The 24,101-nt window shown below is 39.8% G+C and overlaps 5 protein-coding genes across 7 annotated transcripts in view; 2 read left to right on the forward strand and 3 right to left on the reverse strand.

Annotated features, from left to right (window-relative positions):
- Positions 1–1,745: 1,745 nt before the first annotated feature.
- On the reverse strand, positions 1,746–13,286 carry LOC112453648 (zinc finger CCCH domain-containing protein 10-like). The gene is made up of 4 exons (XM_025014510.1): positions 13,198–13,286; positions 3,115–3,783; positions 2,679–2,970; positions 1,746–2,583 (listed from the first exon to the last, which is right to left on the reverse strand). The coding sequence occupies exons 2-4, from the start codon at positions 3,702–3,704 to the stop codon at positions 2,110–2,112; spliced, it is 1,356 nt and encodes a 451-aa protein (XP_024870278.1). The 5' UTR covers positions 3,705–3,783; positions 13,198–13,286; the 3' UTR covers positions 1,746–2,109.
- Positions 4,008–8,319, reverse strand: LOC112453647 (sarcolemmal membrane-associated protein). Its single transcript, XM_025014509.1, has one exon. The coding sequence runs from the start codon at positions 8,304–8,306 to the stop codon at positions 5,766–5,768; it is 2,541 nt and encodes an 846-aa protein (XP_024870277.1). The 5' UTR covers positions 8,307–8,319; the 3' UTR covers positions 4,008–5,765.
- Positions 9,555–11,866, forward strand: LOC112453650 (G patch domain-containing protein 11-like). The gene is made up of 5 exons (XM_025014512.1): positions 9,555–9,647; positions 9,732–10,026; positions 10,147–10,633; positions 11,207–11,471; positions 11,566–11,866. The coding sequence occupies exons 2-5, from the start codon at positions 9,801–9,803 to the stop codon at positions 11,734–11,736; spliced, it is 1,149 nt and encodes a 382-aa protein (XP_024870280.1). The 5' UTR covers positions 9,555–9,647; positions 9,732–9,800; the 3' UTR covers positions 11,737–11,866.
- On the forward strand, positions 13,188–14,849 carry LOC112453635 (bursicon). Its single transcript, XM_025014487.1, has 3 exons — positions 13,188–13,373; positions 13,993–14,118; positions 14,594–14,849. Exons 1-3 carry the CDS (start codon positions 13,188–13,190, stop codon positions 14,741–14,743), a joined length of 462 nt encoding a protein of 153 aa, XP_024870255.1. The 3' UTR covers positions 14,744–14,849.
- A 435-nt stretch (positions 14,850–15,284) lies between these two features.
- Positions 15,285–24,101, reverse strand: part of LOC112453646 (eukaryotic translation initiation factor 4 gamma 3-like) — a 28,191-nt gene continuing 19,374 nt past the window's right edge. For all 3 annotated transcript variants that reach the window (XM_025014505.1, XM_025014506.1, XM_025014507.1), the window contains 15 exons: positions 23,927–24,031; positions 23,183–23,701; positions 22,993–23,069; positions 22,608–22,767; positions 22,114–22,485; positions 20,954–21,117; positions 20,588–20,637; positions 20,251–20,477; positions 19,526–19,698; positions 19,212–19,291; positions 18,769–18,995; positions 17,828–17,971; positions 17,669–17,744; positions 17,282–17,431; positions 15,285–17,103 (listed from right to left, as the gene is read on the reverse strand). In XM_025014505.1, coding sequence (XP_024870273.1) covers positions 16,889–17,103; positions 17,282–17,431; positions 17,669–17,744; positions 17,828–17,971; positions 18,769–18,995; positions 19,212–19,291; positions 19,526–19,698; positions 20,251–20,477; positions 20,588–20,637; positions 20,954–21,117; positions 22,114–22,485; positions 22,608–22,767; positions 22,993–23,069; positions 23,183–23,701; positions 23,927–24,031 — 2,739 coding nt within the window. In that variant the 3' untranslated portion in view covers positions 15,285–16,888. The remainder of the gene's footprint in view (positions 17,104–17,281; positions 17,432–17,668; positions 17,745–17,827; positions 17,972–18,768; positions 18,996–19,211; positions 19,292–19,525; positions 19,699–20,250; positions 20,478–20,587; positions 20,638–20,953; positions 21,118–22,113; positions 22,486–22,607; positions 22,768–22,992; positions 23,070–23,182; positions 23,702–23,926; positions 24,032–24,101) is intronic.

A 24,101-nucleotide genomic window follows, 5' to 3' on the forward strand; every position in this document is an offset into this window, starting at 1 on the left:
TGCATATATAAAATACGCGAGTACATAGTGCTCAATTTCTTACGTTAATTGTCGCAAAATATATACAAGTATCATATCGAGTCGTGATTAACAATCGTGATACAAAATCAGATGTATACCTATCCATATTTGGCGTACAGCGCATTTCTTATACACTGCATCTCCCATATACTGTGTATAAGTAAAAACGTAAATTTATAATTGCTTCATCGTTCTAACAGAAAGTTGCTTACTTATTGTTAGTAATAAGTAAATTATAAAAACTGGCAAAGGACCATAAGTACTTAATTAAAATATTATTTAATGCGAGTTATATGCAACCAAACATTTGCTTACTAAAAGTAGAAGTAGAAAAATTCTCTCGGGTAAATAAAGGAGCAATGGAATACACTATGTACAATATCCTGTACGAAATAGCATAGTAAGGTTGAGTAAGGTTCCGCAAATCCAGACCAATAAAGCGCGATGCGAACCTTTTCTATTAAATATATTTCTCAATATGCTACAATTCCTTACTTAATGTACTAGATTTTTTCTAATCTTCTTTGTACTTATGTTAACGCATTATCTAAAAGAGATATCCCTTTCTTTTATTTATATCTCCTTACTTTACAAATTTTTCGACGGTGCTCTTATCTATTACTATTCTCCAGTTTAGCTTTACACAAAGATGAGATTAATATGATACTACGCAATGACATTATAATGCAATAAAAAGAAAAGAGATAAAGGAACATAATGTCACGTCGTAACTATATCTCGTAATTATAGATTGTCATTCCTGTTATTCTACAATTATACACACTTTGAACATATATAGCTGTCGACATTATCGACAATGGTTATTGCGTAGTTGTATGTACACTCAAAAGTATGTCACCCGTACTCAAACAGTATATATATATATATATATATATATATATATATATAATTTTATGCCTTTTATTTAGTTCAGATGATGAGAGGCTAAATAGTTCCAAATTACGTTCGTCCTTCTTGAATTTGGATAGAAACATCATGGGGCTGCGTAAAAGTAAACCCATTGCTGATGAAAAGCGAAATGGGTAATTGGGAAGGCATACAAAGATCATTGGCGCTAAATTATTGCTGCAAATATTTCATGAGTAATGATTGTAATTCATTTATAAATCATAAGATGAAGATAGCGATGAGGAAGAAGTAAAATAATAGCACCAAGAAAAAAGTCAGATATTGTTATAGAAGTGTCAGATACTGTTATAGAAGTGTGAACTGAAGCTTGATAGAAAACTTTCAGTGGAGAATGTGCTCGTGATCGTGGACAAATTGATGAATAAGACGAACGAAATGTCACTGCAAGAAACCGCAAAAACTTTCAGAAATTGACAAGACAATTATTATGAAGAGTACAAGATATACGAATTTTGTGAATTAACCAGCAGTTTTGTAATGCCAAAGATAAAAGATTTGCCTGTTCAATTGGAATCCAATGATGCAACCGAAACAGCCGATTAAATTACTTGAACAGTGGAAGTATCTTAGAGAATGGAGCTAGAGTACAACTCTTAAGACACGGACTATGCATTCATACGATCAATTAGTATGGAATGCTTGGATGCCGATCAGAGGAATCATACACTAATTGTAAGTAATCCCTAGAATATAATATACATCAATAAATTTATGGTAATTTAGGGCCAATTTCACCAACTACGGTTAGCTTAACCGACGGTTAAAGTTAACAGGATTGACCAATAGAAATGAATCCACCCTGCTAACTTTAACCGTCGGTTAAGCTAACCGTAGTTAGTGAAATTGGCTTTAAAAAAAGTAAAATTAATCACAAATGATTAGAATATGAAAAGATTTAGAAATAGAAAGAGAGAGAGAATGATTATTACATGAATACAAATGTGTCTATTTACTACGGTGATACACTGGTTCATTCCACAGCCGCTGGTTTCTATCTTTCGTATGTACTTTCGAGCGTACTTGTAAGTTCCATTTAGTAAAGGTAAATGGACGCGCATTATGATTCTTGATTCGCCTACATAGCCGAGTAGGTGGTACACCGTACATACGTACATAGATATCCTATCAGATATTAAGTTCTTATTCTCGTGACGCAACTTATTGCAAGACAGGCCTAAGTTCCTGCGTCATAATAGGATAAGAAACGAGAGGCGCGGTCGCGCCGGATATCGACAAGGGTAAACTGGCGGGTTGCTGCGTATTCGGTGGTTGCTGATTAGTCGCTTGGGGAGGCCCGGAGCCACTCATTGAAATAGTTTGCTGAGCCATGGTGACGATCGGCGGTGGTATCGAGACCGGTGCCATAGAGACCGCCGCGATAGAGACGGGAGCTACGGTCGCGATGCTCACGGGAACGGTAGCCACGCTGGCAGTGACCGTTCGTAGGGTGCCCGCTGCCACGGCCGCGTTGACCATTTGTTGGGGTGTCGGAGCCTGCGACGGCGGAACTGTATTCGTAATCGTGACTGCCGGAACCGTTACAGCGGTTACGTTTGCCGTTCGTTTGCCTGACATTCTCAATTGAGCGTTTTGGTCCAATAGAAACTCGTTCGTCGCCGTCAAATCGCTGACCTAGATCGAGACACAAAGTGTACCCAAGTACATGAGTAAAAGCGAAATCGCGACATTTGGGCGATAACTCGTTTCTTTCTTTCTCTACGATATACCTGCTTCTTCAACTCTTCTATCTTCTTCCTCAACAGCACATTTTCATCCTCCAGGACAATGGCTCGTGCCTCGTTACGCGGTATTATGGGGTAATAATAGCTCGGCGTGACCGTCGGTTGAGTCGCATGCTGCTGACCCACGATTGGAGAGGCTTCGAAATGTACGACTGTTTCACCCGATACTAATCGCCTCTTCGGTTCTGGCGGTCCGATGTAATCGGCTGGATGCGACGTGTTGTAACCAGCATTATTAGCAACCAAATTGTTATGATCCTGCATTTGCCAGTGGAAGCTACAATCATGAAATAAAGAGAGAGGGAACAAAGTTGTTACGTTAGAATTCTGCGCAAAACAATGTTGCAAGTTAAGCTCCTACGGCACAAGAAAGACATAAGAAAGAGGAAAATCCATGGATCTCCTCGATTACGACGCTTACTTTCTGTCCTCCTCGTATCTACGCCCATCGCCACCGGTAGCACCGCCGTTGCTGGTGCCGTTGAAATTGTGCTGCGGTCTGGACACGTTGTGATGGGACGGCGACATCAGATTGTGCTGCGGCTCCTCCTTCTTCAAATGCCTAAACTTGCAATTGACCCTCTGGCAGCTGCCCTTCATAAAGTCCTTGCATAACGGATGATCCGGCTTGTCGTTGTTGCAGGTCTTGGATCGATTGAGGACATGAGGCGGCAGCTCACCGGTTGCTCTGAAACGCTTCTCTTCGCTCTCGGTGCAATGGAGAAACTTGCAGCCCGGCCAATTACACTTGCCGTTTTGGAAATCGTGGCAGAAGGTATATTCCTCGACGGGATCGTCCTCCGAACGCTCGTGAAGATACTTGCAGCGTTTTCCCCGGTGGCAAACATTTCTCAGAAAGTCCCGACAGATCCGACTCGCGGTGTCGGTGGGGTCAGTCGCGTTCACGTTCAATCCCCCCGCCATCCCGACCGCCTGATGCTGATGCTGCCCCGTCGTCGACGTCCCCGCCGCCGTCCCGCTGCTTTCCAACTTTACCTTCAGTTTTTTCATCGGTGGCACATGGTGATTCGCACGTCGAACTACGATCGATCGACGAACCGGCTAAGCGCAGCTAATACGACGCGCGCCCCTGAATAAAGAAAAAGAGACGACGGTAGATTAACGATGGATTACAACGATATTATTAGTGCTTCGACAAGGAAACTTTGCGCCGTATTTGCTAAATACGACGTACTTACGATATAAGCCGTTGATTTGCATTCAAAACTCATACTCATGTATTTGACTTAATCTTTACAGCGTTAAATTTAGGTGGCGATGGGATATATTAAAAGTACAAGAAACTTTTCAATCTTCTTTAATTAATTAAGTTAGTTTTTTTTTTATCTTTATTTCCCCTTTTCGTATAATGACTATTACATCGGTAGTAAGATTATATCAACATTACTATGTACAGCATTTTTATTTACCATATGTACTTTGATAATTTGATATATACGCTTGATCTGCCAAGAAAGTGAGCTCGCCTAAACGAACGAACGAACGAGCGAGCGAGCGACCGACCGACCAACTTGCGGCGTACTTTTTTGGAAAATGTCACGTATACCTTTGTTTTCGCCGCGACACACAATGATTCTGTTATCTAATGCGGTACAAGTACGCGGTAAACATGGCACTCTCTAAACTAAACTAACGAATTAAGAAAATACTGTCAATTTCCCCGTTTAACGTTTCGTATCAAAAGAATTAATATAGAAAACTACGGTTATATTGGATCTTCTCGCTTTAAGACGTTATTAGATAATATCAAGGCCATTCCAAGGTAGAATCGATAGAACGGTACTGACAATGAGTGCTGAGAGAAATTTGCCTTCGAGAAGTAAATACATACGTATCCGCTTATTAATTTTATTAGGTCGCTCGAACGAATATGCTCTTGTATATTGTCACGCTAGGGAAGAAAATTAAGATATCAATATATCATTGTGCAAAGAAAGGTCAAAGGACCCAAAACTCGCCGCAAGACCATGATACGTTTCGCGATCAAATTTTCGCTCGAGAACAATGCACTTATCATCAGAAGAGGCGCGAGAGTAACGCTGCAACATATATGATATACGCATGCTAATGTATACGTGAGCGATCGATTGTCTCTCTCTTTCTCGCTCTCACTCTCTCACTCTCGCTCTCACTCTCACTCCCCTGCAAAGGTCGTTCCCAACTCTTAAAGTCGCCCTCAACTAAAGAGCTTGAAAAAAGAAAGCGTGTTATCTGATTCGAATGAGACGAGTACGAATGATTATGTATCGTTTTTCGCGCGCGAATTACTTTCTACAATTAATTATATACAAATGTATGAAGATTTTGAATAATCGAAAATGACAATGTGTGCTGCGCGCGTGTGTTTATATCTTTTTTTTTTTGTTTTGAGATGCACGGGAGAGAGTACATTCTTGTAAATTCTCGATCCGCAGTAAAGGATACAGATTTAATCTTTAGAATATGCTATAGAAACGTATCGTTTAAACAAGCAAACATGCAACGAAATACATAATATATTATAAAATTGAGCCGTATTAGGAGATATGATACTTAGCAGCTTGGCAGCATGTTGAACATTTTACGTGGTATCGTGCTTACATTTTCTCCAGCTACTTTTACTCCTCCGAGAGCGTAAGTCGAGCTTCCGTGTTGTGAGAGATATACATACATATATTCAATAAACGATTTTTGTCCCGTCTTTGATCTTGCTCCTCTTTCGTAAAGCGTCCTAACGCGACACATTATTCTTGTTTAACATCGCACTTTCTAACGAGAGGCTCCTTATCCTTAGCCCCGAGAAGACTTGATTCGGGAAATTAAACAGAGAGAGATACATATATATATATATACACACACAATTCTTAACAATTGTTTGTATAAAAAACATTAAATTGTGCTCGATGTGGTCGTCCTCAAACGACAAAATGGATAGCTTAACGAAATTTACAGTTAATTACAGTCGATATTGTAAAAGAAAGAAAAATAAATGAAAAAGGATAAAACGTTCGTCGTGGAGCGTGTAATATGTACAGAAAGGAATATTAGATGGCAGGGGAGAAAGAGGCGCGATTAGAATATCTTCTCCAGTAGCATCCACACCAGCATAATCGCGATAGGTGCCACGTAATGTATCGGTACGGTGTAATTTGCACTTAGCAGATCACCGCACTGTGATTTAAGGGACACGTATTTCTTTGACAGCTCCGCTTTCTCTTCGACGAACGCGTTGTACTTTTCTTTCACTATAACCAGCTCCTCGTTGACTTCCTGCATCCGCTGCGCCTCGTTCTTCGCGCGGTAGTACAGCTCCTTCAGCCTGTCGATGACGATCTCGTTCGGCTCGCGTATCAGCCAGTCCTTCAATTCCTCCAGCTCTTTTTGCACCATCTGCCGCGCTTCCAGGCCATCCTCGCCTCTTAACGAATCCAGAGAACCGATTAACGTCTGCAGTATATAGTCTCTGGAATGAAAAGCTTGTTGTATCGTATCATTTTTCGTGACGGGTTTTAAAGTTTTAACGTAATCTCCTTCTGCGCGCTCTTCGCACTCCGGCTCAACATCATTATCCTGGTGGTGGTGGTGGTGGTGATGGTAGTAGTGCTGCTTATCTTTTTTGTCGCGCTTATCTATCGCAAGATCGACGATAGAACTGTCTAGCGTATCCTCAATGTCCACGTAGGCACTTTCTTCCGTCGAAATCTCCGCGACTCGATCATCTTTGGCAATTTGTTTTATTGGCTCGTAATGTACATCCGATTGTGGACGGTACACGGAATTTGCGAATCGTACCTCCATCTTGCCATGTGCCTGCTTGGACGCTTGTTCCGTGTCCGGCTCCTCCTTCTTATTCTCTATAACGCTCTTCTCGCTCATGTCGTCGTTCGTAATACTGCATGTGTCGTCGGTCGCTTCCGAGTTTGTGTCGGAGTCTCCATTGGTATCGCTGTTGTCTAGGTTGTCTAGGTTGGCCAAGTTTCCATTGACTAAAGTTCGTCTGGACGATAACGACGATAACGACGATAACGGCGGTGGGACAATATATTCCGTGAGACTATCTTCAGCCGTGGTCTGCAAGTCGTCCATCTGGTCTTTGGTGAAGGACACGTCGGATTTCAGCTGCTTCGAATCAACATCTGACGAATTAAACTGATTATCTTGCTCACTCTTGGTGAAGTAAAAATTAATCTCGCTGTCCACCTCCATATTATCGACATGAATAGAATTCAATTGGTTAAGAATAGCGTTTATAGCCTCTATGGGATTCTCCTCGCCCTTCGAGTCCAAGTTCTCGCTGACCTCCAGCTTTAGGTTCATATCTTGCAAAGTCTGCGCGTAATTTCTCAAGGCGGTGATTTGCTTATAGATATTGACGGAATCTAATCGAGAATCGTGCAACCTCGCCCGCAACGTCTTCTCGATTTTTGATTGATCCTCGAGCCGTTTCGCGAGATCACGTTTCTCTTGTTCCGCGCTGAGCAGCACATCCTTTACCTTCTCCTCGCTCTCCATGAGCTTGTTGGTGGTCTCCTGGAGCTTCTTCTGCGCTTCCGCATATTTCGCGCTGAGCTCCTGAAGCTCCGTTTGGGTGTACTTGGCTACGTTATGCAAACTTTGACATTCTTCCTCCGTTTCGTTCAAACGTCCCTCCAATTGCACAAGTCTCTGCGTGACCTCCAGTTTCTCCTGCAAAACTTTCTGTAACGCTTCCTTGGCGGCGTTCTGATATTGCGCCTTCTCATCCTGAAGCTTGGCAAGTTCGTTTCTGATTTTGTCCTCGGTATAGTTCTTGGAATACACCGTCAGTTGACTCTCAACGGTCATTACCCACGATAGTAGACGATCCTCCGTGATCAATGCCTTCCACGATTGGTTAGCGGCTTTCCGAGTATTCTCCACCAGTTGCTGCAAATAGCCCAGTTTAGAGTACAAGGCTTTCTCTCGTCTCGACGCCTCCTGCATTATCTGATTAAGCTTGTAAAGATCCTCGAGGGAGACGTTTCCAGCGGGTGAACTGACGGAGGTACTGAGACTGGCCTTGGCTTCCTTCCCGTCCGGCAGGTACAGCTTCAAGGTCGCGACTATACACCCATGGGTGACCTTCTTGGTATTTTCCACAACGTCCACGCCAAATTGCACTATATCCCCGGAGCATACCTCCTTGGGCGTTGACTCCAACCCGGAAGCGCTGAGTCTCTGATTATTCACGAACGTACCGTTGCTGCTGCACGTGTCCTGCAAGTAAAACTTACCGGAGGAGTACCATAGCAGCGCGTGATTTCTCGACAACACTTTGCAATCGAAAATCGCGTTATTCGTCGCGGCTCTCGCCCTGGCCACCGAACGACCAATTTTGACCGGTTGCTCCAACGTCAACGTACGCTCCTGGAAGGGATGGGAATTGTCCCGGCAGATCAGAACGCCTTTCGCGGTCATCTTGTTGTTGTTGTTGGTGGTGGCGATGGTATTGGTGTTGGTGTTGTTGTTATTGTTGTTGTTGTTGTTGTTGTTGCTGTTGTTGTTCTGCGTATTGTTCTGGTTCAAGTTGGAGTTGTTCTGCCCAGCGGGCGAACTGGCATTTTGTACCCAACCACCGCTGCTAGCTACAACCATAGCCGAGATGGATGGTAAGCCGAGCGAATTCGAGGAAGAGTCCTTTCACGAATGTAAATCGAATCGTTGTAAATCCCGTCGGAGGAAACAGCGAGAAGAGAATTATCAGCTTCGAGAGCCGTATCGCGTAACCGTAACCGCGACCCCGTGACCGTGACCGTGACGGCTAGATCTTCGGCTAGTGCTTCGCACGTCAAACGTGTCGAATATATGAGCGCGCTCCTCAAGCTCGGTCACGAGGATCCCGACGTGACCTTTCGGAATCTGTCGCCTGACACGACGAGACGTGACGACATCGTGTCCGGCATGTTTTCGTCCTCAATGAAATATCACTGCACCCGTGCACCGGCCGTCACTCTTCCGCAGCACTCCTCCCTTATTTTCGTCGAGAAATTCTCTCTCGCCCCCGCTCTCTTCCTACTCTCTCCCACTCTCTCTCTCTCTTCCTCCTTCGTTCGATCAGCGAATGTCTCCGGACTCGAGCACGGAACTCAGCGGAAGTCCGGTCCCGTTTGGCAGACGGCCACGCATCGACCGATTCGAGGCGAGGCGAGTCGATCTCCCAGGATCGAAATCGGGTCAGCGAAACACGCGGGACGTCTCCGACGACGTCGTCCAGCTCCCGTGCAGGCGTGAACGCTGCGAACACGCTCGGCCGAACGTGGGTTACGCTCTCTCTCGCGCGCGCTCGCGCGATGTCGTCCGCGCCAGCCTGACACGCGTCGGACACGCGGCGTCGGCGACCGGAGATGAATCGGCGACGGCACTACCGCGGACTTTCGCGTACCAACGAAAAATATTGCGCACGTACGGACGACGTATGGGACTCCGTGAAAATACAATGGTTCGCCGTTCCCCGCGTCCGGACTCCGGAGTGCCAGCCGTGTTCCAGTTCCGCGTTCCGCGTTCCACCGTTTCCTCCCCACGTTAGTCATGCGGGTGGGGAAGAGGGGCGCGTGGCGCGGAATACCTACATTACCTACCAATACCAACCTACCTTGCTTACCTAGCGCGTCAAGGTATACATACATGTTATAATACATATTTACATATACGCCTCTCTCGCAGGGTCCGGGAGTCGGGAGAAAAGATAAAAGACAAATCCGATTATAAGTATACGTAGATAATAATAACATCTTTCTCATTCGAATCGACCTTTCCAACACGGCCTTTCTACACGAGAATATAACCTCTCAAGTACGAGCAAGCATAACCTAAAAGGACAAAAAAGTGCGCGTTGAACATTGCATCTCGCAAAATTGATTATTAATCTCCTTGAAGAAGGCTAAGAAGCGAGTATAAATCATCGGAAGCTTGAATCATCGCGAGAGAATCTCTGAGGTATTACATTTGTAAATTAGATCATTTTCACATTTTGTCGTCATCGTGTACATCTTGTGACAAAATCTATTATTCTGTTTCCAGTGCTTCACGAAATACTTTCCTATAACGTATTAAGTATAAACAATTCATTTCATTCCGAACATCCGAACGATGTCAGACGATGAGGATTACATGTCCGATAAATTTCTACAAGATTCCGAACAACGTGCCTCGTCGAGTCTTATATACAGACATTCTGATAGGAGAGAATTTACATTGATGAAGAAAAAGGCTGAAATTGAGTCTAGGATGAAGGAACGCAACAAGTCGATGCGAGTAGTCGAAGCGGAAAAAAGGGAGGAAGGCTTGTCATCTGCCATTACCAGCGCAAATAAAGGTCTGTACTTAATCTACATAGATTATATAGAATGCAGATAAATTTCTGATGGGCTAAGAATGGCAAAAAAGTGCTAATTTTAATTGCGAGAAATTATTTCAAGATTTACCTTGTTCCCAGGTTTTGAAATGCTAATGAAGATGGGATATAAACCTGGTCAAGGAATAGGCAAGACTCAATCGGGAATGACTGAACCAATTCCTGTAGAAGTGAAGGCGGATAGGCAAGGTCTGGGAAAAATGCTAAAGAAAAAGAATTTGTACAAGCATGAGAACACAAATGCAAAATTAGATAACATGGATACCAGAGATTTCCGTAACAGGATAGCCCAAGAGAAGGCGGAACAGTTGCAAAAGATCGATTTGTACAAAAGTCAGAAGGTTTGCCAAGAATTAGATGCTAAAGAAAATATCGAGGAACCTGAAGAATCGTGGTTTTGGCTAGAGAGCAAGGAAGAAAAAGAAACTGACGACACTAACGACGATGACGATGACGAGGACGACGATGATGACGACGACGACACCAAGAACGACGAAACACTCAGCCATTTAGAAAAACTCGATATTCTTACTAGATATTTAAGAAAGAAATACTTTTACTGCATCTGGTGCGGAACCAAGTTCAACGACGAAGACGATTTAAGAGATAATTGCCCGGGAAGTATGAGAAACGACCATTGAATATGTTAAATGTATATATTATCGATAACATTATCTTTACGCTACGTTAGAAAACTGATATCAATAAATTTTGGACGTCATTAAAAATATTCTCTATTCTTGTCGAGCGTGTACATTAGAACACGATATAATACACGAACCTTAGGTAAAATTACATTACTTAAATACATGATCAATCCCATTGTGTACACGAGACATAAAAGACCCATTAGCGGGTATGATGCAAAACATGGAAAAAGTCATGTTCCGGAGAAGAAAAAATCGAGCACTGAGCAACTCTAAGAGCAACTCTAAGGAGAGTCGTTATTCCTCACCCTCACGACCGAACTATGCTATTAAGGCAGCAGGGGATCGCTATGACCCCTGGCTTTTACACGCGATGGAAAAGAGAGTGAGAAATTACCTATAAAATATAAAGCATCTTGTTTGACTCTCTCTTCTTTCATTTTATCCGAAAACTTGTACGGTGACTGTTTGTTAAATATTTCGATAAAAACGAGTAACGATACTATAATGTTGGTAACCCCCAAGTCATTGCTAATCCTCGTGGTTTATGTTACAACAATCAGCGATGCTGAAATAACCGAGGTAGATGACGAAAGCTGCGAGACTCTACAGTCGGAAGTACGCATTACCAAAGACGAATACGACGAGATAGGACGTCTGAGAAGAACGTGTAGCGGTGATATATCGGTCACCAAATGTGAAGGATTCTGTAACTCGCAAGTGCAGCCAAGCGTTGTCACTACTACGGGCTTCTCGAAGGTAAGTCGATGTGATACCTCGTGCAAAGGAAGATATCTATAAGATATATTGCCTGTAAGTTGTAATTATCTTTTTTTTGTTTTATATATAACAGGAGTGCTACTGTTGCCGTGAGAGTTATCTGAAAGAAAGATTTGTCATCTTAAATCAATGCTACGACGCGGATGGAATTAAATTGATAGGCATGGATGACGAGACGATGGAGATCAAGATACGAGAACCCGCCGAATGTAAATGCATTAAGTGCGGCGATCTCGCGAGATAAGAGCAACAACGACTTGAAATGTAATCTGTATATTCTCTCAGTGCACAGTGAAATCGCAACAATTATATATGACAGTTATTATATCTGTATGATAGATAAATGAAAATAAATGAAAATATATTATATGTAATGACGAAAAATAAATAGTATTTCTAATGTATTTACAATATAACCTCTCTCCCCCCTATTTATAGCCCCGATCTCTCTCTCTCTCTCTCTCTCTCTCTCTCATTGCGCGCATTTTTATAATACTTGTGACGATAAATGCAAAATTTCACAAAAGTTAATTTTCTTTAAAGACAATCGTACAGAACATATATGTGTATAATTCAATCTTGCATATCGTTACAGATAAATATAAATCATTTAAATAAAAATTTGATATTTGATATAAATATTGATATTAATTCTGACTTTTCTTTTAACGAAAATGTTGGCGCACAAATAGTTAGCAAATTTTGAGAGATTAAAATCTTGGAACTTTGACTTGATTCTATACATAATATAAGAGGAAGCTTTATTGAATCGTACACATGTATGTGTGAGTGCAATGAAGAATATTTCCTACGATGTATTTCGTAGTTTGTCATCTATATATTATTACTTAAAACAACAAGATGTTAGAAACGTTTCTTCTCAGCAAATTTAATCCTACAAACTTTAAAATTGTAATTATCGAAATTTTTAATATTTTTGGATACTTATTGTTAGTCCTAAATCAAAATGCTGTTACGATAAAATTTAATAGAAATGCACTTGGAAAGAATTAAGATATAATGGTCTATTGTTGTTTATTTAAACCAAATATATATATATAAAAGTGTCGTTTCTGTCATTTATAAATCGATTCTTATTGAATATTTTTAGTAAGCTTAATTCTTAAACTGTGTGAAGAAAATTGTGCAAATATTTTGTCATAAATAAATAAAATCATCTTGGCCACATATTTACAATGTTTTATAGAGATAACGACACATATTAAGAATATGTTTGGTGTATATACCTAGACATATTATAATTTCTAAATAGAATCATGAATAAACTTTTATGTTATTTAACAAGAAAAATCTAGCACTATTGTATATAAATTTAGCAAACATGTCAGGAAGAATTTTCTTATGTATGTCTATATATATATATACACACACACACGTGTGTGTGTGTAGTGATTTTGATACATAGCGATACTGCTGAAATATAACCGAAGAAAGGGAAAAATACGGCCACCTGCGGTGTATAAAAGCTTACGACGTAGGACTTACAAGCGCAGTAAAGTGCTAGGAAGGGAAGGCAATGTACCGTTCGAGAGACAAGCTCTTCCGTTACTTTGGTAAATAAGCTAGCGCGTCTAACAGTACGTTTGCAAAATTTAAGTAATTTCCTCAGTCGTCTTTCTTGCAAGTTGTAGAATATTTTTTGCAAATTGTATGTAAAACAGATGTTAAGTATTAATGTACTTACCGTGGACAGTGATCAATGGATGGCTGATATGCTTGTTGTACGGTGGCACAGAAGCGATCGTTGGGGTCGACGAGTGTCAGGCAACGCGCGTGATACACTTCCTTCAGTATCCAGGTTGTGTTCCAAAACCGATTCCCAGTTATGCGTGTAGAGGACGATGTAGCAGTTATCTGCAGGTAAGAAAGGCCTGTTATACGTTAGTGACAATCTTGCGATGTATGCAGTATGCGCGAAGCGTGCAATCTATCTCAACTGATAGTTTTACAATTTTACAATCTTAAAGGCAATAACAATGTGATGCATATGGGCAAGAGTTGTACGTTTTCAAGTGGGGCACATGAAAATTTCTTAGGAATAGTTAATGTGGTATCGTGGTACCGTGGTACTTAATACTCACGAGGCATGTTGAAACATAATATCTTGCATAAACGATTCTGAAACTACACATAGGCGCATTCTCTAAATCTTATTGTTAGCCCTACGAGCGGGGGAGTCTCGTACGTTCCATATAGCCAAGTAAGCCAAGTATATACGCGCATGAAGCAAGAACACTTAAGAAACACGAATGTGAGTCGCGACCGATTTGATACCGTAAAATCGCAAGTATTACGTCTGACGTTTGACAGATCCAATCTTTTTTTCCCTCTCTCTCTCTCTCATACACACACACACACACGCGCACGAACACTGTTTAACGCAACGAGAGAGAACTGAGAGCTGAGCGCGCATGAGACATGAGACATGAGAAGACACATACATACATATGAGAAACGTTCGGCTTGTTAACATGCACAGGTGTCCGGGTCCAAGATGTGGCAAATGGAGAGGAGCTGCATGTGCTGTCAGGAAAGCGGCGAGAGAGAGGCTAGTGTCTCTCTGTTCTGTCCGCGGGCGAAACCAGGGGAGATGAAGTTCAGGAAGGTGAGACGTGAGATGTGAGACCGCTGATCGCCCAGTCGCCCATGGACGCGGCAGTCGGCACGGTTGACGCGGTTGACGCGATCGTTAGCCGGTCGTAAACAGACTCGCGTGAACGCGAACGCGATTCATGCGATCAGACGCGATCGCGCGCCGTTGACTGTTCACTGTTCACTCGCTTCTCGCTTCTCGCTTTCTCTCACCGATCACGCGTCGACGAGATCCGTAACAAAAACAAAGCCCGAAGCCGTTCGACGTTCGACAGTCGACACCGCAGTCCGCACCACGAGTTTTTCCGTTCTCGCGCGGCCATATTGTTTTCGTGCGCGGCCAATCGGCGTCCGGGTCCGGCCGTAGTCCCCAGTAGTCCCGTAGTGCGCCGCGTAACTAGCAGGGGCGCCTAATTTCAAAATTTCAAAAGCTTTATTGCAATCGACTTTTGCCGTTTGCGTTAATTTTACCTGTATCTGTTCATCAGGTTATCACCAAGGCGCCGTTGGAATGCATGTGCAGACCGTGCACCAGCGTGGAAGAGTACGCGATAATACCCCAGGAGATCGCGGGATTCGCCGACGAGGGCCCTTTTGCGACGTCCGCGCACTTCAGACGGTCCTCTGGCTTGCGATAGACAGCCGCACGAGGCACGCGGAAAATCGCGCCCACCATAACGGCGCGATTTATTTTATTTTATTCCCTATTATATATTATAACTAATAAAAAGAATGTCTAACGAACATGTGTCGATTTTTCTCGATCGCGGACGAGATATGCGAGCGAGGCTGCAGCAGATTTATAAACGCGCACGATATACACGTTACGTGTGCGTGCAAGTCTCTTCCCTATCCCTTTTCTCATCCCTCTCGCGGAATTGTAGATGCTCCTTTGCTGAGAAAAAAGTCTCATTATTTCTCGTCACGAATATTCAATGTCGTTTTCTTGGAAAACCAAATTACGAATCCTGAATTCTTCAGCTTGCCTAAAGAAAGTGCGTGTGCAATAAACTTGGAGAAAACTCGTTGCGGAAAGAGGCAAAAAAGAAGAAGAAATGATATGATAAAGAAGGTTCAGGAAGGGATACGCGTAGAATAGGAAACGCAAGAGATAACACCGAGCACTCGTGACTCGTATGTCCGAGGCTGAGAAGAAATTATGAAACATTGCACACAGACTCTGTTAATATACTTAAATAATAATATATATATTTACATACAATATATAGGTATGCTTCATGTAATTTGAATCAAGTCTGTAATCGATTCGTCCGTGTGTGTCTCGTATTTCGAAAATGGTCGATCGAAGGTTCTGACAGATGACGCGCCTTCTTTTAGAAGACCAAAGCAAAGACTCGATATACTTTTGCAAAAGTATATCCGACAAGTCCGTACGTCTATTTCCGTATTCTCGCGAAAACAGTTCGCAATTTCCCAAGGGTGGATACCTTTACAGGTACGATAAATCGTGTGGTATCGGCACTTAACGATAGTTGCCGGTTAAACATAATATTTTTTGATAGCTGTACACGCACACATGCACACAGAAAATCAGTCTCTCCTATACGAGCACGTTCGAAACAAAGGCGAGCTCAACGCTGTACCTCAAATCAGTTTAATAACAATTTTATACAATTCGCTACAGCATTAGCCACGTAGACACATTCCAATGTTCCCACGCGCCGCGCTCTGCTCTCTCACTCTCTCTCTCTCTCTCTCTTACTTCTTGTGATTATAAATAGCTAGTGTTAAAAAATAGTACCTTAATATGTATATGTGTGTGTATATATATATGTATATGTGTGCATGTATATATATATATACATATATCATATATATAGATATATATGCACACCATTTGTAATCTTTCATTTTCTAACTTCAACGTGTTCTAGATTACAGATCCTAACTCCGCAATATATATCCTTCACTTTCGCTCTATCTCATCATGTTTCACGCGAGTGTCCTTTCTTATAATATAATACATTATAAGTTCTTATTTGCAAATATATAAATTAGTAAAGTATTCCGTTACAATAATAGGAAGAACCATATCGCTGTCAGTATCAGACTTGGTTTTATCTCGGTATCAAATTTTCCTTTTCCTTACTTTCTGAATTTCTTTTATCCCACTTAAAATTGACCTACTCTCAGGTTGCATATTCCGATCTGCGATTTATCTAAATCTTGTAACAAGCACTTCGGTTTGTGACCCGTGATATTAGCGTTAACATAATTGGAAGTAACGTTGAATCCTGCCGATTCCAAGCATGGAAAAAAGACGCATATTCCGGTTCTATTGAGCGATCGACCTATCTCGCTGCAGACATTTTACATAAGAAACACGATAATTATTTTTCGAGCCACTTTTTTTTTGCTTTATTTAAACTTTGAACCATTTTATTGAATTATATATAATAATTATTTTGCATAGTTTTGTAATAATTAATAGTTAAACTTTATCTTCATTATGTATACTGTATTTCAAATACAGCTGTCGTTTGTTTATTTAGTCAGCACTCTCACTTCTCTTTACTCATTGGTAAAAAGTCGATGGAGTTATAGATTATATTACATACATTTACGTGTCACTTCATTGTTATTTATCGTACCGTTCTTTCCTTCAATACTTGGGAGCGTTCCTGCGTTTTTATTTTTTTTACGAAAAAAAAAAAAAAAAAACCAACTGCAATTTGATTTCGGGACGTTGTATTTTCCTTTCAACGGGGAAACGCGTATTTGAGTCTTTTTAATAGACGATAATGCAATCGATCACAGTATCGTCAACAGCCCTGATTCGCACTAGTTGACAATTCCTCGACACTGGAATTATCGTCCGGTTCTTGCAGATCGGTGAAAAACGACGTAAGTGCGACGACTGAGACGCTATGGCCTTCGACATCAGGTCCTTCCGGAACTTTCTGTTTCCACGTCAAGAACGCGTCGCTTGATATCACATTGTCCATCCATAATCGGTTCATAATGGGAACGAGGGTACCTACAACCAAGCAAGACTCGTAAATTTCGCACGCTTCATATTCTTACATCCATAAACTAAGAATAATATAAAGGTGTACGTGTACTTTTTTTTTTAATAAAAAAAGTTAAAAAATAAGACAGAACGCATCGATATTTACGTGCAATAATAAATTTAAACATTTTCAATTTGCACTTACCAGGTGGAAACTCGATCTTTTTGATGTATCTTTGAATTGCATAAAGACATTGCAATTCCAATAAATCGTTCGCGTCGGCATACCGTTGAATCAAAGTTTGCAGATTAGCAAAAGTATCTAGATTTAGCTTCCAAGTGCCATGATGTCGTTCTACGCATACAGAGAGAGAAAAACACAACTTAGAATATTAATGTAAAAAATTCTCAAGTATTTTGTTTCCACAAGTCACGTCAGTATCCTTTTGGCTTGACAACACAAAAATAGTCCATAATATGTATCTTTACTCTATATAAAATGTTATCATCATGCTCATTCTATCACAAAATCATTCCATCGGAAAAATAATAATTTATAAATATTTTGAAAATAGCGTGCTACGATACATACCTAACGTGGTTTCTAAGATGGCAGTCATTAAGTGTCTTATAAACTGGGGATCCTTCTCTCTACTACCAACATTTGCCTGAAACAATAAAGCTAATTGTGAAAAAACTCGATATAAATAGTAGCTATACAAAAAACACATGTCAATTATGCTACACTTACAGTTATCCAACTGCAAATTTCGTCGAAGGAAGTATTTTCTTTCATAAGCCTTGTAAGATTTTCCTGAATTTTCTCAAACGAGAGTTGCTCGGTAGCAGCGGAGTCTTTGGCACTATTATAATCACCAGTTAAAAACTCCAAATTCTAAAAATAAAAACAACAGAACTAATAAGATCGTGTGCAGGTAAGACTGACATTATTGTCTTGGTTACTTCCAGAACAAGATCTGAATATAGAGCAGAAGAGACAATAGTGAAATAATTTGAGAGAAGGAAAAGGGAAGATGTAACAAGATTTAAAAACGAAGAGCAGCTAATTGTTCCAATCGTGAAAAAGAAGTATACGTGCCAAATTATAGTAATATTGTAATGTTCTTTTCATGTAAATCTCAAAAAATTACACCGCGATAGAAAGGGTAAGAGAGAAAAGAGAGGGGAAATGGAGAGAATTATTACACATTGGAAAATTTTCCTTTCTTTCACAAACGCAGCAAAAAATTTTGTACATTCTCTATCGGAAGTTCAGTCAATGCAGTCAGTCAATGTTTTCATTCGATTTAATTGATAGTACTTTACTCTTGCATCGCGCCAGCAAGATTCTGTCGACAGAACGTAAGTTTTATGTAGACACAAATTGTTGCTGATTTACAACAATTTCTAATTGAATTTATTTGTCATTTACTTTAAATCAAAATGACGAAAATAATTTCAAGTTGCTACGCAAATTGATTGGAGTGGCAAAGATGAAAATCGAACCCGAGTCTTTCGTCTGTCTGTTCTATACCTTTAAGCTATCCAGTTTTTATAAATAATTGCGAACAATAACGCGAACAAGTCGAGATAAATGTGACAGAATGATTAAACTGGCACTGTTCTACGAAGGAAAAAAGACAAATAGGGGAGAGAAATTGATATAATATACGATCATCGAGGAGTACTTACGTATTCCTGAATAATTTTATCGACATTCTCTCGTTCCGGATCGATTAAGTTACTCAGTTGAAGTCCACTTTGGTCCCATTTATCGGCAAGCCATTTAGGCCCTTTGTTACGAGATACTTTTGTCATAAGTTCTCCAAGGAATTTGCCTACAAAGCCTTGTCTTCTCAAACTTATACATATACTCTTGAATTCGGATAATAAGATAGCTCCGTCCTCTATCGAATGTGCTGCAACATAGATGGTCACGCATGTAAATCGATTTCAGATTAGAGTAGGGCGGATAAATTATTACATATTTTTTCAGGCCTGTTGAGCTATAGCACCCGCACGGCATTTTTCTATGGCGTAAAATGTAATCGTCATCATAAGAGAGAAATCTTTATCTTTATCTTATCTCATCTCGCGGTTAACCCGCGGCAAAAAGATACGCATGTATTACTTACACAGTATTTCGGCTAAGTAAGTCCAAATTTTCGGTATATCGATAACCAAATCATCTACTATTTCCAGCACTTCTCCCAATCTAAAACAGAATTTCTCCTTGTATTAGCAACAATTTTGATGAAAAAAACTTGGTATTACAAAATTAAATGTATGCAAATAGCGTCAGTATCCTTTTGGCATTAGTAACACAAAGATATTTTTCAAAATACCTTTACTCTGTATCAAGATTTTCATCATCAATTAATATATAAACTATTATTTTGCTATAATTTGCTCTATAAACAAATAAGATAACAAGAATAGGATAACTTACCCATTCTTGAAACACTCCACAGGTAAAATATTTTGTCGAAGTAAATGGGACAAGAGTTTCGAAACCAGTTCTCGTTCGACAGGCGATTTCTCGAGAACATGATTAATACACTCGCGTGTAAGTTTGGCAAATGTTGCATTATCAAATTTCTGTTGAATCTCTAATCCCGTATTCTGCAAATGAAAATAAATATGCGTTAACAATATTGAATTTGTGATGTCCAGAATAGTCGAAAAATAATCTTTAAATAATAAATTATTTATTTATTTATTATTTAAATATGTTGTCCTCCTTTTAGTTAGTGTAAATAGCATGTAGTGCTATCACACGGAACCAAAAAGAAGGTATTGCCTATTATTGCACGCCAATGACTCAAGCATCTCCTATTGAATCAGAGATGGATCTAAGGAGCGTGCGTTGGTTGATAGAAAATATCTCTGTCTCGCCAGAAATTTATATATGTATATATATATATATATATATACACACGTATACATAAACAAAATTTAAACTTTGTAGTATGACGTGTGGCTTTATACGAGAGCGTTCGATTCGTAGTCAGCGGATCTCGGGTTCGATCCCGACCGTCATCTCACATATGCTTCGGTTTATAAAAAGTTGACAAGAATTTGATAATTATGAATAAAACAGCATGAAACAAATTGTAACTCGTTTCGGGAAAGATAAATTGATATCGATATCACTTTAAATTTTAAAGAACTTACTTCAACAATCGGCTCCTCCAGATAGTGTTTCAGTATGGAGTTATAAGCCTTTGTAAATTCTTGCTCCGACATCGGAGCCTTGTGGCTTATAGCCCCAGACTGGGAGGCAGACTTCAATACGGGCGGAAGCATCGACACATTCCTTTGAGAGTTATCCAGCAACGGATGACTCTCCCTGCTCGATGCACTGCCCGACTGATGAGTGCCATTACGAGAGCTCCTACCGTCTGTAAAAACACAAAATCCTTGTTTAAGAAATATTTCTTCAAAGAGGCTGTTTAACGATACGTTATTGGTAATGTAAGTTACATATATCTGTGCTTATAAGAGAACATACCATAAGACTTGTAATCCCGGCTACACTCTCTTGGACCGGTTGATCGTGATCTAAAATAACAGATAAAAATGTATAAGTGGTTGTCGACGTTTCTTTAAATGTTAATGTGAAATTTGTAACATCTCAGAACTCATTTTGAAATCATTTAAGTTTTAGAAGATTCAGAAACTCTAGTCTGTAATTGTGTATCATCATAAATCGTTAAGTACGAAGCAGAGATTAATAAACATCCATGGCAAATGTATGTTACAGAAAAAATATTGCGCTCTTTGTAATGATTCTATAATTGGACATAATAACACGAACCCAAATAATTAACCGGTTTATTCTTTAATCTTGTAAATGTTTGAAAAATAACTGACTTACCCAGAAAGTGGTAAGGGCGGCATCCTCTTGTCCTGGTCTAAATTGGACATATTCTCTAAGCACGCAAATTTGTTGGAACTTATCGTCTTAGAGTTGTTGGCGGGGTTAGTAGCCCTCCATAAATAAGATGCCCTGTTGCCAAGTTGCATGTCGTCCATTGGTGGCTATTAAAAAAGATAATAATCATTTTGTGTAACAAAAAAAGTTTCACTCTTAAAAATGACAACAGATTTATTGTTGCCATTTTTCCATCATGCCTTCATTGTTTCTCTCTCGTTGCTCACTTCGTGTTGTGAGAGTAACTGTCGGCGTAAAAGTCGTATTTTGACAGTTATCTCAAGCGGGGTTATTCCATGAAATTATATTTTTTAATTTAAATTCCACGCGCATGCGCGCATACGCACACATATACAACATGATTTTAATCCTTTCTAAGTTGAACACTGTAACGAATGCATTATGCATGCAGAAAGTATTCTGCCGTCTGTAACGCGCTTCAGTGCTAAAAATTTTTGCAAGAGACCTCAGATACGGTGTGTCATGATTTCCCCACATATCAAATTAGATTCTATCAAATATTAAGAGACTTAATAAAAACACAGTTAAAAACTAAAAAGTAATACTTACTAAATGAGCAATTACATTGTTTATTAGATGTGTTATATTGCTTTCGAAATTGTTCACCGTTAATTTTATTTTACGGACAAATGTGCCAAACACATAAACACGCCCATAGCGTTTGCGGTGTTCCATTTGCTAGACGTATTTAGGGCGCGAAAAAGTCGTTCGTCTGTTCGCGCTCTTACGCGTCTATGACTTTGAAAGGATTAAAATTGATTTCTTGTGTTTTTTTTTTACATAAAGCTCATAATTACAATTAAGAAAAAATTTACACTGAGTAATGTTATATATTTTTTAAAACAACTACGGATGCGCGTTTTGAAATGTACCGACAGTACTGAAAATCTATAATAGTATGTACACAAGACTAGAGATTTTGCGACAGTACGTTTCGAAACGAATCATATGTTTTGTTTATATCAATCGCTTTATCTTATTATTTTATACATAAAAGTGTCCAGTGCATATACATGTAAAAAAAAAAAGGAAAAAAAAAATAATTCTTATGACTGGACATGATAATATGAACCCAAACTAACCGGTTTATTCTTCAATTTTGCAGTTTCCACCGAATACGTCACGGGTCTCACCCTTCCTACTGGTTGACTCCAACCATCGTCAGTAGGACCACCAAGTCCACGATTTCTTTTCCTATCATTATTACGGTCGTCTTTTCGCGCGGTGTTCAATGGAGCGCTGTTTGCATGCACTTGCATGTCCAGTCTTTCGGATTCCGCTTCTTTTTGAATTTGGTCTATCGTTTTAGGATTGTTATCGTTTCTTCTCGGAATCCATTTATTTGCTCTCAAGTCGATAACATCTTGAAGCATGAAACGAATCCTAGAACTAATTTTGCTGTGGCCTTTTCGTGCAACAATTTCTTGCATTCTATTGAAGTAATCCTGCATCTCCTAAGAATAGAAAGAAATAAGAAATTAATTAAAATAATACATATTACCGCCAAATGAATACTTCCAACACAAACATTTTACACACAATTGGATGCAAATAATAAGAACAGCATTAGTTTTACCTCAGCAGGTCCTTTTAATTCCAAATCTTTGCCAATCGTTGTCAACAGTTTGCACAGACACTCCAGATTATCCTCATCATTCTGTTCTAACAGGTGACGAATACATCGGTGCATGATTTTCGTTGTCAAAATCTGCTGTTTATACAGCTCACCGATGAATCTAAATGAATGAGATATGTTTGAGAAAATTATAGTTTCTTTTTTTGTAAGATTTTTGTATTTTATCGTGCAAAATTGTAAATTATATTGTATCATCTTCATACGGTTGTATAAAGCGATCGAATTGATCTAAACATACTTAAGTACCCAGACAGCACACATGTCCCGATTTTGGACATGTGCTGGGTTTGTAAATATCTTGAGATGCGTTAAAAAAATTGCTCACCTAATATTTCCTACAGATTTAATTCGTATCCTGCGCTCCTCCTCTTCAAGCGCCAACTGAAGTTCTTTCTTTTTCTCCTAATAAGGACAATAAAATGATCAGATACCAAAATAAAATATTCTATTGAAGAAAGATAAAAGTTTGTTTGAAAACAAAATAAAAATATGAATACATCGTGCAAGATGCTTACCGGGTCATTACACTCGTCAATTTCCTTTAGCCTTCGATTTCTCGCAACATCATCAATTGGATTCTTTTCGAATTCTTTTTGGCAACGCGTGATGATAAGCTTCTTGAAGCTAACGGAACTATCTTGAGTATCAGGACCTGCGACTTCCATCATGCCCAGTTCTTTGCACAGCAAGGCATATTCGACAGAGAAGCTGGGTTCGTCAACAGCTTTTTCAAAGACCAAATTAATAACTCCATTCAAGCGTTCTTGCGTATCGATCGGCAAATGTCGGACTTGCTCAACCAACGTGTTGAACTTTTGCGGAGTGAGTTTGTTCAATACACTTCGTACTCTCTTATAGAGGGCTTCCGTTTTCGCTTCCTCTTCAGTAAGACCGAGCTGCTTTAACCTCGTAGGTTTCCAAGCATTTTCTGTTTCTCTCAGTTTCACGTCTTCTCTTAACGATAGTGAAACATGAATAACATTTGGTTTATTCGCTTTTGGTTTACCCCGGTCACTCTTACGACTCGTTGGTGGCTGTAAAACGAGATATATATCTCATCGATATCATGTATCAAAGCTAAGATATTCGATAGAGTTATTTGACACAAAGAATGAAAATTTCAATCAAAAGAAATGTATTATTCGTCAAAAGATTTTCAGATCACTACTTTCTTCGTGCGACATTATGTTTACTTGTCCTTCTCCTTCCATAAGAAAGCAAGATACATATCCCAAGCATTTCACTTAAATTCTACTTACCGGACGTGTACTCATATTTGTCTTTGCAAACCCTGGCATTAACGCATCATGCCTGGGAATGTTCGCATCCTTAAAAGCCCTCAAGTCCATAGTATTATGCGTATTCTATAAAAATCAGACGCAGATGCAAGTAATAAAACATCGTTATTAATAAAGCGGACGATATGTCATGTAT

The sequence above is a fragment of the Temnothorax curvispinosus genome, unplaced genomic scaffold (assembly GCF_003070985.1).
Source record: "Temnothorax curvispinosus isolate PA1 unplaced genomic scaffold, ASM307098v1 QBEX01004550.1, whole genome shotgun sequence".
Taxonomy (NCBI): Eukaryota; Metazoa; Arthropoda; class Insecta; order Hymenoptera; family Formicidae; genus Temnothorax; species Temnothorax curvispinosus.